At 37.3% G+C, this 14,404-nt stretch overlaps 2 protein-coding genes across 3 annotated transcripts; one reads left to right on the forward strand and one right to left on the reverse strand.

Annotated features, from left to right (window-relative positions):
* The first annotated feature begins 1,180 nt into the window (after window positions 1-1,180).
* On the forward strand, window positions 1,181-4,920 carry LOC146469221 (ankyrin repeat domain-containing protein 54-like). 2 transcript variants are annotated; one of them, XM_085123602.1, is made up of 3 exons: window positions 1,181-1,514; window positions 1,894-2,658; window positions 4,472-4,920. In XM_085123602.1, the coding sequence occupies exons 2-3, from the start codon at window positions 1,912-1,914 to the stop codon at window positions 4,547-4,549; spliced, it is 825 nt and encodes a 274-aa protein (XP_084979728.1). In that variant the 5' UTR covers window positions 1,181-1,514; window positions 1,894-1,911; the 3' UTR covers window positions 4,550-4,920. The 2 variants fall into 2 exon arrangements, with proteins under 2 accessions (XP_084979728.1, XP_084979729.1); XM_085123603.1 differs by having other exon boundaries at window positions 1,220-1,241.
* Window positions 4,921-5,061: 141 nt separating this feature from the next.
* Window positions 5,062-10,944, reverse strand: LOC146469222 (uncharacterized). The gene is made up of 6 exons (XM_085123601.1): window positions 10,744-10,944; window positions 10,396-10,467; window positions 9,903-9,974; window positions 8,609-8,781; window positions 7,530-7,701; window positions 5,062-6,490 (listed from the first exon to the last, which is right to left on the reverse strand). Exons 1-6 carry the CDS (start codon window positions 10,926-10,928, stop codon window positions 5,485-5,487), a joined length of 1,680 nt encoding a protein of 559 aa, XP_084979727.1. The 5' UTR covers window positions 10,929-10,944; the 3' UTR covers window positions 5,062-5,484.
* Window positions 10,945-14,404: the final 3,460 nt, after the last annotated feature.

Below are 14,404 nucleotides of genomic sequence, written 5' to 3' on the forward strand. Positions count from 1 at the left end.
TATGCTAATTTACAGCGTCACAAAAGCATAATTGTTATGAATTCTATTGACACACGCTTTTCCAGGAATGTTTTTGAAGCCGTTCAAAAAATTCACAGCACATGTTTTATTGGGTTAAAATTCACTCGGCTGTGCCTTGTAGTTTTAAACCCGATAAAACACTCCTGCTCGTTTCTTAAACATAACTGTATATAAAGTCATTTAATAATTACAACCTATTGCTGTAAATAAAATTACATCTGTTCTGCAGTCTACCATGGGGACTTAATTCATGCCATAAGGGACCTGCTAGCTAAACAGTTTTCATGCAGCTAAGTGCTTATTGGTTAGTTATTTGAGGGTGTGTGGAGGGCAGAAAGGCCAGAATGCATGCAGGTGACATTGATTTTTCCTGCTTGGCACTTGTTCTCGTCATAAAAAATGTAGTCCTGAAATAATAATACTTGTTCTGCAGACAACAGCCCCACTTGCATTTGTTGGAAAACGTTTCTCAATGTGCCTTCAGTTCGCCCCAAAAATTCTCAGCTCAACATATATTATAAAGATGAAGAAGCTGTAAACATAAAAATGTATTCTTATCTTTTAGGTGTAGGAAAAATTTCCGCACAGACCCATACAAAAAATTAAAATATGCACCACTGTCATACTGACCCTTTTCCAAAAACGTCAAGCATGAATAGAGTCGCAAAATGTATAGTTTACATTTTTAAAGCCATTACATCTAATGTGTGGGGGTGTGCGGAATCTTGCAGCGGGCCCCTTCACATAACAGTTGAGTTCTAAGTGAAACAGTCCACAACGCGCTTGATGCAACACATGTATAAAGTAAAAATTCCACTTTTACCGCTATCGAAAGTATCGAAAGTCATTTACATTTGAAAACCGTTTTCAGCGGTTTCTAACCTGGGTATATTGCTTCCTGCTCCAGCCAAACTCCACAAATCTATAACTCCTTCGTCAGTTGAGCATCTACAGACATCTTTTTTGGTACATTCTTTCAAACCATGCACCATAAAAGGTAAACAAGCGGCAACAAAATAAATCCAGTGGCTCTTAAAAAACTTGGCTTCTGAGAACATTGCTTTGTCAATGAGCTACTTGCGACACCATGTGTGGGGAGAAGGGCCTGGGTGTTTCTACCCAAAGCCTCACGAACGTATGTCATGTAATGTACACAAATCGTCCCAACAGAGACAACACACTTTTAAATCCAGTTGATCTTTCGGCCCTTCGAGTTCCAGGTACCTCTGTTTGATATACGTTGTACCCTATGTTTCCAGTGGAAGTCTATATTCCTAATTAGTTCACAGTGGTATTTAAATTTTCCGACTTCATATTTTGTTATCTGTTTCTTGACTACGAAAGTGAATTGAAGTCATTAGTCAGGAACGCCGAGAATTCCAGCACTGGAAAGTGAAACGAATTTCAATCGTGTTCTAGACCTGGAAGTGTTTAAGCTTATATTAATTAAACTTTAGTTGTAGTAATACGAAGCTTAGAAAGTTAACATCGAGGTAAGTCTCAAGCCTTAAAATTCATTTATGCTAAAGGTTAAAGCAAAGTGATTCAACTAAATTAGTTTTCCTGTATGGGTCGGAAGTTTGACCTGTTTGTGAAGGTAATGAAACCAGTATGTACGAATATGTACACTGTAATAGACGTTAGTTGTGTGGCCGGCGGGGAAGGGGAAGGATTCAACTCTATTCTACAAGTACAGTTACCTCGATCTTCCAAAAACTCAGCTTGCAGGTTAATATTCAATTCACATCGGTTTTTTCTTGAACTTATGACCTCTCTCATGCCGAAAATTATTGTCATTGTGGTCTACTTATTACAAGCTAATTAGTGATATTAGCAAAATTGATCATATTGTTTTTCTTTTACCTGCACTAGATCTTGTCAGATCTTAACATGGCAGAAGAGGACCGTAAACACAAGAACACAACATCATTCCAAATCAACTGGCCTACTTCAAGCCTTTCTTCTAGTTTACCTTTAAACACCGCTATATACCCAACTGTGGGTCACAGCTATCCCTATCAAACCATTCGAGAGCATGGAAGGCAGTTTTCACCAAAAGTTTTACCTTCTCGCTTAAAACTCAGAAATCATGCTTCCGTTAAGTTTTCACCATTAGGGCATGACTTAATGGCTGAAAGGAAACTTAAAGATGCGGTTCAGCAATCTAAAGTGGACACTTTATTTGAACTAATAAATCAGGGAGTCAATGTGTGTAGTGCTGATTCAAAAAGAAGGACAGCACTTCATTTTGCTGCTGCACAAGGAAACGAGCAGACTTTACAAATGCTCCTTGAAAATGGAGCAAACCCAAATGCTAAAGATCTAAATGGAAACACACCACTTCATCTTGCTGCTTGTACAAATCAACTCAAAATAGTGACGCTACTATTGCAGGCTGGTGCCAGTGCTAACGAAGCTGACTTCAGTGGGAAAACTCCCCTTGATCTTGCATACTCTAGGTTAAGGGTTCTTCATGATGATCAGAACATACGAGAGAAGCCATCGGTTTATTGTGAGGAAGTGAAACAAGTTATAGAGTTGATCAAAGCTTATATGTTGAGGCTTGGAAATACAAAGGCTGAGGAAACATTGGATAATATGTGTAGCATGCTTGGAAAATCTGTTACCACTAAAGAGGTTTGTCAGAACCAATGCTATATGTTGTTCTAATGAACTATTTGCTATGGGTATAGTACTTATTCTCCAAACTGCTCAATTTCCTTTGTTTTTGAGATTTCAGAGAAATGAAAGACTTTATACATTTAATTGAAGGGCTCAGGGCATAACCGTCCTATATTGCTTTTCATATCACGTTTTGTTGTTTTAGCTTAGAATCACCAGTCGGGAGTTTTGCATGTTTTGCGCTTCGTGTGTGATCTAAGAACCTATGATTATGGGCAAGATTTCTTTTTTTATCACAAAACAAAGTGCAAAGCAGTGAATAAAACATTGGAGCAAGGTTTCTTGAAGCAATTCAAGGCCACATGCAAAAGCTCTGATAAATCTGAACCAAATCAACAAAATTCGATCTGAATTGCACTATAGGTCACTCACACCCTGAGCCCTTCAATTGTTGCCAAAGAAATCACTGGTCCTTTGAAATAGTATGAGGTGAAGTTAACTCCAAATACTTGTTTTACAGGATTGTCTGATGCTAATTAGTTAAACTTATATGGAGATTGTTACTTATATCCTAGCTGTAGCTGAGGAGTTTCAATTAAGTTCATTTACAAACAACTCACTTTGAGCACCAGTTAGTTCACATAACAGGCTGTCAAAATTCAAAATAAAATTAACAGGACAAACATGGCATTTTTAAAACCATGGTGCAACTGAGAGTAATCCATAGCACTCACAGCAAATAATTTAATACATGTCTTAAGGACTGTCTCTCCTAATACAGACTGAGGTATTTTCGTGACATTTATGACTATGTGGGAAAAGCAGATATTAACACTATTATTTCTGAAAAAAATGCATGGTTACCCCTAATTTTCCTTATGGATTCCATTAACCCTTGCTGAGGTCTGCTTTTTCCACATTAACTCATAAGCCTTGCAAAAGCACCTTTGTATTATTTGGCACCATGCCTATATCTAAGAAACCTTATTTCTTGACCATCCCAAGATGTGCAGAATGTATGGATTGCACAGATATAACAAAAGAAGGCACTGTCCTGAAAGTTAAGGCCTTTTTTCAAGTTAATTTTTAGCCTGATAATTCATAGACTGTTAACCAGAATTGCAAGTTGAAATCATCAATGTTCAGTACCCACAAACACACAAACAAACTTTGGGTAGTGCATCAGGATTCTCCGTTTCTTGTTTCTTAGTCTTTGCATTGATTTCATTGATGTTTCAGTCTTGTTGATAATTTAAAGCACACATTTTAGCACACATTCTCACACCTACCTACCTAACTAGTTTAGTGTCCGTAAAGAGATCCAGTATGTACTCACTAAGAAGAAATAATGAAGTTTTGATTGAGTCCGCTTGCAATGTAAGATCAACTAAGAAGACCCTTGGTAATAGGACGTTTACTGGGCATGTGGCGTTACCATCTGTTTTTAACGCCCTCCCATGTCATATACGTTAGGAAAACAATTTTAACAGTTTTAAGACATTATTGTAGACTCGTTTCTTTGAAATTGCTTAATATTAATATTTTGTAAATAGTTTAATTTATACTTTGGTGCATTTGTTAGCATTTGTTAGTTTATTCACAGTATTATACATTCCATGAATTAGACCATAACTTCGATTTTAGTTGTTATTTATTATTATGCTTGTTTTTGTAAATATTGAATTTAGTTTGGTTTTATTGTTATAATAATATTATTGTAACGTGCATTCGATCATATTTCTCATGTTAATTTGCGCAATATAAGTAAATATATTATTATTTACCACTGGTCACTGACTAGATGTTTTTTTAAAATTTTTGTTTGCAGGTAGATGAAGTTCATGAATTACTGGCAAGCTTTACTGCAATGAATCTATCACAATCAGAAGGCAAGGACAGTGTCTAGGGTGTTCAAGTAATTCTTTAGTAAACATAAATGATAAAATTATCTTGACCACTTTTGGAGACTTACATTTGAAAATATTACTGCCAGTTTTACCATTGGTTGATGACATTGCAGACAACAATCTATTTTCTTCACACCTTTGAAAACAATAATATTGAAGAAGATGGAAAATGCAGGAAATTTATCTACTAGATCAGATAAAAGCCTTACATAACAATTTCTTTAACTTGATTTAACTGTTAAGAGATTTCCATGAAGTTATCAAATGAATGAAGAAGACCAAAGCCAGATATTAACTAAAGAAATTATTGCATGTATGTCTTCTTTTATTTCATCACTTTTGTAATAAAATACCCTCTGTGCTACAAAAAGCAAAATAATATATTTAAAGGGTGAAATAAGATGTTCCAAAATATTTTAGTATATTTGAAAAATACAGGTGCAACAATGAAAGTTACTGTTAGCAACACAAAACAGACTGTGTTCAAGTCATGTGATTGTGTTAAGAGATGAACATTATAGTCATGTGACTGATGTGGATTCACCATGCAAATGAGTGTAAATATGATAAATGCAAAATATTACTCGTTTGATAAAAGAGACTGACAGACAGCTGACAGAGTAGTTAAATTTAATGATGGGATGCTCATCCCATTCATGAAGCCTTTGCACTCTCCATAGTTTCATAGTTTTTTTGTAGTGTACTAAACAATCATTAAAATTTAATGTAACTCAATCTATATATTTCCAAACAAGTGAATGGAAATAAATTATTTTTGATTGTGTGTTTCAGATATCAACTTGAAAGCATTTTAAAGAAATGTATTTGAACACACTTTTGCTTTGTTAAGGTGCTAATAAAAATAAAAATTACTCAAAAAAGTGATTCATAAATGATCCATAATAAATTATTAATCACTGGTCAATATAACTGTTTATGGTGGTGTGACGTAACCCTCTTCATCACTGCTATCTTCCTCTTTGGCAGACTCACAAGATTGGTCCATTGGATCAACTTCATTCTCAGCGACAGATGTCCTACTGGTTTCAGGAGCTGGGATATCCTGTAACATACACTGACTCTTTTCTACACTGTCAATCAAAACGTCTTCACTGTCCAACTGGCTGTGGTTGTCCATCTTGTCCACGGAATCAACTACCGCTTTATTAAAGTCTTCAAGGTTAGAAGTACTGCTCCTAGAAGGAACTTGAAGACCCCATGAGATGTGTTGTCTCTTCATGCTGTCAATCAAAATTCCTTCACTGTCCAACTGTCCTTGGCTTTCTGATTTGCCTGTTGAATGAACCTCTCTTCCGTCAACTTCTTCAAGGCTGGATGTACTGCTCTTAGCAGAGGCTGGAAGACCCTGCGATGTGTGACGTCTTTTCTTCAAGCTTTCAATCAAAGCATTACTGCTCTCTGACCCGCCATAACTTTCTAATTTGTCTGTTGAATCACCCACTCTTCCATCAACTTCCTCAAGGCTAGATGTACTGCTCTTAGCAGAGGCTGGAAGACCCTGCGATGTGTGACGTCTTTTCTTCAAGCTTTCAATCAAAGCATTACTGCTCTCTGACATGCCATGACTTTCCAATTTGTCTGTTGAATCACCCAATTCATCAACTTCCTTAAGGCTAGATGTACAGGTAGTTCTCTTAGCAGAGGCTGCAAGACCCTGTGACCTGTGTTGTCTCTTCTTGTCATCAGTCAAGATTTTGTTACTTTCCAACTTGCCATGGCTTTCCAGTTTGTCTGTTGAATCACCCACCCCTCTCTCAGCATTCTCAACACTAGATGCACTGCTCTTAGCAGAGGCTGGAAGACCCTTTGACATGCGGCGTCTCCTTTTCATGCTGTCAATCAAAATGCTTTTACTGTCTAACTGACCAGCTTCCATCGTGCTTTCTGGATCATTTTCCAGTTTTGATCCCCAAACTTTCCTAATCAACAAAGATGTGAAGTCATGATAAGTACGTTATCTGTTCAAGTAACTTGCGTAGCTGGTGGTATGGTCCACATGCAAAGATAAGCTATGCATTATATAGACCTTTAATTATCATCACTGGTAATTAAAAAAATTGATGTAGGCCAGGTAATGGAAAACCATTGACCTAACTGGAAAGAGCACCTTAAAATTAGTAAAAAGGCCAAGTTTGACATTCTGTGCTTTTAAAATAGCAAAGATATAGTTTCACAAATTCAGGAATTTTTGCAGACGTTTGTTTGAAGATGAAGTCCTCATTAAGGGGCCAATTTACCTAAATTTGAATGAAATTTAAAGAGGTTTTAAGAAGGGATAGAAGAAAGAAAATGATTTTTGGAACACCAACAGACAGTTGATACCCACGCAAGAGCACCCCGGGTTGCTAGTAGACTAACTTGGTATCCGCAAATTCTAATTTTAAAACTTCACTAAATCTTCAATATTTCTTATTTCTCTTAATTTAACCAATCCTTCTTAAAAAAACTACTCCTCCCAAATATACCCCCAAATCACCCAAAAATTCACAAAATACCTCACAACACAGATTCACGGGATAATGATAGGGTTTTTTGATTGCTTGAAACGTGAATGAGATATTTCCATTAAAGCCGTGTCAAGTGGCGGAAAAATTGCGTTTAGGTGAATTGCCCCCTTAAAAAAATGTCTATTTTCAGTCTTACAAAACACGTGGACTTTTTAATAACTTTAAAATGCTCTTTCTAGCAGTTTCAATGTTTGTTCTTGCCTGGCCTAGTACATCAAATATTTAAATACTATGATAACGTTCTGTTGCTCGAGAGGAGATGGAATTTTCGTGCATGATGCCATTGTGATGAGATATGTATAATTTATTGTCTTCTGGAGCATTTGAAACATTTGCCTAACCATGAGTATAATAATTCTGACTGGGCTATGGCTTGAATGTGATCAATTTTTATATCAACACGACTTCCAATTTGGTTGACAAATGAAATTGAGGTTCATTAGTTACTTACATGATCAAGTGAAGAAGGTTTTCTCTGAACACCCATGCAGCTCCACAGATTGCAACCAATAGCAACACCACCAGGATTATAGAGACCGCAAGCACTCCACTAGTGATGGCTTTGTGCTGATCAGCTTTGTTACCTTTCAGCAAGTCTGGTAGATGGTAAATTTTGGTCATTGCTTGAAGGGAAAAAAAATTAGCTGTTATGATTTACAAACTTTGGGAAATTCAGGATAGGGGGCTAACGAATTATCATCATGTGAAATAAAATCGGCTGATAGAGTGCTTAACCGGTGATCAGGCTCAGTCTATTTTTGTTTGGCTTGGTGAAGCATTCCCAAATAAGAAGACATAAGAGCACTGGTAAATTGGGCCTCGTCACAGGTTAACAAGTGATCAGGATTGGGTACAGTTGTCTTTCTCACAAGTCAACAGGCCACAAAAATAAACTCCTTGAAACAAACAGTCAAATCCTTTTAGTGTTTTATCGGGTTTAAAACCACTCGGCTGCGAGTTTTTTGAATGGCTTCAAAAACGTTCCTGGAAAAGCGTGTGTCAAAAGAGTTCATAACAATAATGCTTTTGTGAACGTTGGAAATTAGCATACGAGAAAAACACCGCATACTAATGATGGGTGTTTTATCAGCTGATAAAAGTAAAGACCTCGTAATAATAAGGAGGAGGTCTATCGATATAAAGTCACTGCACGTGATGTATTATCGACCATTCGATAGGTCAATGGGCTTATAAATTATTAATGAGTTTTTAAAGTAATCATTGGACACTATGAGAACCTGAAACATGGTGTTCGCAATAAGCAGGTTCTCTTCAGAATCAAGGAAACTGGCTGCAATAATTTGTATAAATTAAATTTACAAAGCAGCATAAAGTGAGGTTTGACACCATCAGTTTCCACAAGGCCTTAGTACTCACTGGGAGAGATTCAGCTGTTTCATATATCGGTGATCATTCCTTTTATCTCTATATAAACTTGTACGTTTCCTGATTTTTTATTATAAAAGCTGATATTTATGATACCCTATTATCAGGGAAATCAATAAATTATAAAATTAATGATTTTCTCACGATTAATGATGTGAAGAGGCTTGTTTCCTTTCATATGTGGTGGATCAAAGCATTCTATTTTGCCTCCATCAAAGTTCTCAAGGTGTGAGTTTTGATGTGCAAGAGCGGTCAATTCCACTTGCAACACGTGAAGAGTTGAATAATCACATGACCATGGATTATTATCAATGTACCTGCAAAGGAAACCACAAGTTAAAAGAAGATCGTCATCATCATCATCATCATCATTATTATTTATTTATTTGCCTTACTAAAAAAAGAAATCATTCAATTTACAATAATAGCGAGGAGACCTCAAGAATTCACCAGGGCCCAGTTGTTCAAAGCCCGATTAAGCTAATCCTGGATTAACAACAACTTTGGTCCGAGTTTAATTACACAACAATAAAGGGTTTTCAAAAAGATTTTTTTCCCTCAGTTTTGACGTTCACTTTTCTCTACCACTAGCTTAACATTAGAGTTTAAAAGCAATTTTAACGAGCGCGCAGGAAACCTCGGTTGATCGGCTTTCGAACAACCGGGCCCAGGCTTAAAAGAGAGGCCACCTCGGTTAATTGTCATTGATAAATAAATAATATGGTGCTGCGTAAGTGCGGCTTGGTCAATTCATGATTTTATAGATAAAAACGGCAACATTTTTTTCCTGAAAGGTGAAAAAACTAGATGATGAAGTAATTTATATTGGGAGAGAGAGGAGAAAGGAAACAAGATTAAAATGTTAAAGCTATTTACCAATTTATATCGTGAAAGAAAAGTTCTGATAATGTATTCTATTTTGCCTCTATAAGTGCGTACTAAGAACTATTATTATTATTATTATTAAAGCAGTAAAAAAACTTTGGTGTGCCCTATAGTGCATTGATAGCCACACAGAGTGTCTGGTATAGACTGTGGGTTATATCCAAAATCTAGAGGTTAAAATACTGGACATAATATGTAACATAGTTTGTACAATCACTGCTACATATGTTAAGAATTGACTATAATATAAAAATAAAAAGGTTCAAGTCCTTATAACTTTCCTTAACATGGCTCTGAGATCGATGAGAGGAGAGGTATGGCTTCTGAATTGCCTGGAGTTGATGGACTAATCTTATTGTGTACTTCCAGAAAATATCAATACCACCATACCCTCTGGAAATTCCAATTTAGCTTCATAGATTTCTTTACATTTTTGGCCATTATGAACCCCCCACCCCCTCTCCCGACCTTTTTGGAAGGGAAGAGGGTAAGATATTTTCTGGAACTACACACACCTACACACTTTTTAGTTTAGTTTTGGTTGGATACTTACAGCTCTCTCAAAGATTTCATCTCGCTGAATAACCCCGGAGAAACACTTTTCATCTCATTGTATCTTATATCCCTGCAAAGTGAAAATACAATAAATAAGTAAATAAATAAATAAATAAATAAATAAATAAACAAACAAACAAACAACTCAGGCTTTAATAATACTAGTAAAAATTTTTATACAAACGTTCTTCCAGTCAAGCGGTCCAATTGTTAAGTGTAAGTTCATTTCTCTCCCGCCCAGAAAATTAGCCTTTTTGCTAAAACTGTGATGGGGATAGCCGATGGCTCTCAGTAGGTCGGTCTCAACCAACTTTTTTTAACTTAATATTTTGCAAACTTCTCTTGATACCTGCTACGAAAAATACGGTTATACTTTGCAAGAGCCCTTCTTTAAGCCAATAACAAAATGCCCAGAACGAAGCTAAAGCTAAAGGCGTGAACAAATTTTAAGCGCTACGCAGATTAAAAAAAACAGACAGCATTGTACTTACAGGTGTTTTAAATTCTCGTATTTCTTCAGTTCCTTCTTTTCTATGTCTGTGATATGGCTTCCAGATAAGTCCCTAAGAGTTAGGATACACATAAATAATGTATAATATTTTAATCTACTGAAGTGTTGTCGACAGAAGGGGTCGGTTCGCGCGGACTTTGCGGAGATGGGATCCCGACCAAAATTTTCTCAAAGCTAATAGTCACAAAAACAAACCTTCAAGGCTGTAAAACTAATATCTCTAGTTTCAACTTATAATACTTCATGAGTGTATAAAGTAAAGCCCAGGCGTTGTGAAAATGTCAACAGTGGGTGCATAACATGATCAAGCTTAAGAACGAATGCTTACAGAGAGCGTACAGCCGTGGCCTGCTCCAAGACAGGGAATTTGTCCAATCCACGGCATTTTACAGCAATATAATCAGAACTGCAATGGCATTTCTTTGGGCAATAAATTTTTGCCGCGTTGATGGGTTTTAAAGCGGTGACGAGAATGCCAAGAAGAAGGCAAATCATTATTTTATGTACGGCCATCTTTTGGCACGCAAAGTTTTACTGAAAGTCACGTCATAATGTGGTGTGAAATTCGACAGCTTCAGTGGTGCGCGCGCGTAACTTTGAAAGCTTTAATTTCGTTGTATGTCACGAAACGATATTAAAAGTGACTTTTAATAAATGCTTAAAGGAAAAATTTTCGCGAAGATCAGCCCCAACACTTCAGTGGCCAATGTGAAAGGGGTTTTGCATTTTTAGAATACTTCATAGCTTTGCTAAGAATGACAAAGTAGCGTTACCCCTGGCAACCGTATACGCACAAAAATGACCACAAAAGGCTACACCGTTGCCTTGCAAATCTAAGGCTATGCCATTGTATTGTATCGGTACAAAAATTCTTGAAGCTTGTACGTAGCCAAACTCTACTGGGCCTCCACGGATTCTATTATGGGGATTTTGAAGTCCGCTGAACAATTCCAGAAAGCGTTATCTGAGCATTTCAATAATTCAGTGTCATTAATTTAATTTAATTTCTATTTAAATCTTTCTTTTAAGTGATGTACATACCCTTCTATTACTTATCAGTTTTTATCACGTAGTGTTATATTTTGAATTGAATTTATTTTATCTCACAATTTATGTCTTGCGGGGTGGTCTCCCTTTGCAGAACTATAAAATTTTGAATAAAAGTTGAAGAAAGGTTCGATGGTGTTTCGTCATAATTATTCAAAAACCCTGAATAGGTACTCTTCTTCCAAAGAAAAGCGCGCATGTAACACCATGGAAGGTTTCTAGGGAGTTTTTGAAGGTAGAACAATCCTTAAATACTCCTCCCTCCCCCCCCCCCCCCCTTCAGCCTTTTCTTTACATACACATTTCAGACATTTGCAGAACTTGAAAACGTTTCCCATTTTTTTATGGAGGTTTTCCAATACATTTTCGTCCTGACCCGACCCGTAGCCAACTGCCATTGCCTAAGAAAACATGAAAGATACTTCGAGTCTACAGGTACAGCCTTAGCCTACGTTTAGCCGTAGCCACCCCCCGAAGAAAAACGTTTTCCTTCAGGGGGTGGGTACGGCTACACGTGGGCTAGTACAGCCTGCGTTGTGTCCTTTCGCACAGTGATGAGCTTGTGACTCCGCTCGTGACCAAGGAGGTTCCTTTGCAAATGCTGTATTTGGATTTCCTCGTGGTGAAGTATAGTACGAAAAGAAAACCAAAGAGATAACCAAAAATACTTAATCCAAGGTTTTGGCAATAAGTTTGTGGATGTAAAGGCCGAACTGATTTATTGACCTTGAGCGAGTACAAAACGTGGTCCCCCCCCCCCCCCCTCCCCATCGCCCATTTGGACCCCATCTGGACCCTCAGTTTTATATAGAAAATGGGTAAAAATGAAGTATAAAGTAAAAAAAAAAAATCGAAAACAGAGGAGCCTATTTTTAAAGCCCTTCCAGCTCCCGCGCTACTCGTGACTCGCGGCTCGTAGCCGATGTTTTTTTTTTTTTTTCGTTTTTCCCCTCGGATTTTCTAACAAAAGAGACACAACTCGCAGTCGGGCTATACAGGTATGTGCGGCCACAAAGGGTAAGGTTTTTCAGCCGTTTTGGTCATAAATAGGGTATCAATTTTAGCCATTTTGCTAATAAATAGGGTATCGATTTTTGCACTCTAGTCTTGAATTCGGGGTTTTTTTTAAAGAGGAAGCCACTTCTCCAGGTTCATCACGATGTTTACGGCAACTGTGTACGTGCCGCAACCGCTTGTAGACTGCAAGCAGTCCCTTTCTGGATAGTCGAGAGGTCGAGCGAAATAGCCGACCGCGAAAAAACTGTAACAAACGAGCGGCGGGGGGCTTGGGGAGAGGCAGGAAAAAGAGGAAAGGAAAAGAAACTATCCAGTGGAGGAAATGTACTCAAACCAATGCCTTTGCCAAGCTTTCCACATAATCCCATTCTTAAATTTGACATATGCTTCTACTCTATTGTCAAATTATAGGACTATCGGGAAAATCTTGGACATATATTAAAATTAATTTTATCTGCTGGATAGCGAACTATCCAGTGGACAAAATTATCCACCCTTTGAACTACTGAGGCCTGGATTCCAAGTATGCTAAGTAATCTATTTCTATCACTGTGGATCTGTGGTGCTGCTGTTAGGTTTTCATACATTCCTGGTGAAAAATTTTATCATTTTAATTAGTAAGTTGGAGGTCTATTTTTAAATTTTGCATTCACAGGTGCTGGAAGCTAAGCTTGCTTTGTGTCAGGACATTGCAAGAACAGTCTCTTTTTGTTTATTTCTCCTCGCTCCAGTCTCGCTGCGCTGTGAGCGCACCATCCCGACTGACCAGAAAGGGACTGCTTCCAGTCTAAACGGCTTGTCACGCGCTCCTCTCACGCGCTGGGCTCCAGGGATTTTAAACTGAAGTTGACTGAGGCACATGGCATTATGAGAAATATTGCAGCGGCCGAAGCTGGCTGCAATATTTCTCATGATGCCATGTGCCGAAGTAATTATCTATTATAATTATTGATCCCCATGAAATTCTATGGTTGTGTGTCTGTGTTGGATCTTCGATTTTAGTCCCACGTATGTGCGAGTTTAGTCACAGGTATGTGTGATAATTGTGATGGTCATGGTGGCGTGGGTTGTTATTGTAGCTCGCTGTTATAGTTGTTCAAAACAATTCTAACGATGGAATTAATTCGTGCAAGGCGTGCATACATACTTGCATACTTGCATACTTGCATACATACATACATACATACTTTGCTTACATACTTGCATACATACTTGCATTTGCGTTGCATACTTTATAAGCCAAAGAATTCAGTCATTTTACTCCGGTGGCAACGTGGGTTAGAAAGACGATGGATTCGTCGGAAGAGAAAGGATTATTTATTACACAGAGCTCTACGAAGGGAGATATTTCTGCAGAAATCGAAGGTAATGTCTTGTAACGTTTGGACGTTTCTGTCAGTGCTTTAATTCTTTATCGACTTCTAAGGGCGGCATTTTTATTTTCTTTTTTTAAATAGAGCAAAGATTTAGAACGCCAATTACAGCTTTAGAATGTGACGTGAGAAGTGGCATTTCGAAACAAAATATTAAGTCGCAATGAACGAGAGATAAACGCAAACGGTACTATTGGCAATGTTGTAAGCTATCAGTTTTTGTGCACTTTATACATTAAATTTCCTAAAACAGGCTGCAATATTTTTAATAATTATATTGCTAGTCAGAAATCCCATTCAAGCAACCATTGTATTATTCGTTAATTTGGATACCGATCCAAATTAACTATTAATTTGGATACCGAAGATATTTTGAAATAATACACCTTTTGCTGTTCATTATGAGAAAAGACTCATCCATTTGCGTAAAATGGCGACCAATTGCGCGAAGATACATTCATTAGCGCCAAACGACGAACATTTGCGCTTAACTCAGATTCAATAACGATGTTTGCATTTTTATCAACATTCAAAAACACTTTTGGGCATTCT

This window comes from Pavona decussata, unplaced genomic scaffold (genome assembly GCF_977016875.1).
Source record: "Pavona decussata unplaced genomic scaffold, jaPavDecu1.1 SCAFFOLD_126, whole genome shotgun sequence".
NCBI classification, from domain to species: Eukaryota; Metazoa; Cnidaria; class Anthozoa; order Scleractinia; family Agariciidae; genus Pavona; species Pavona decussata.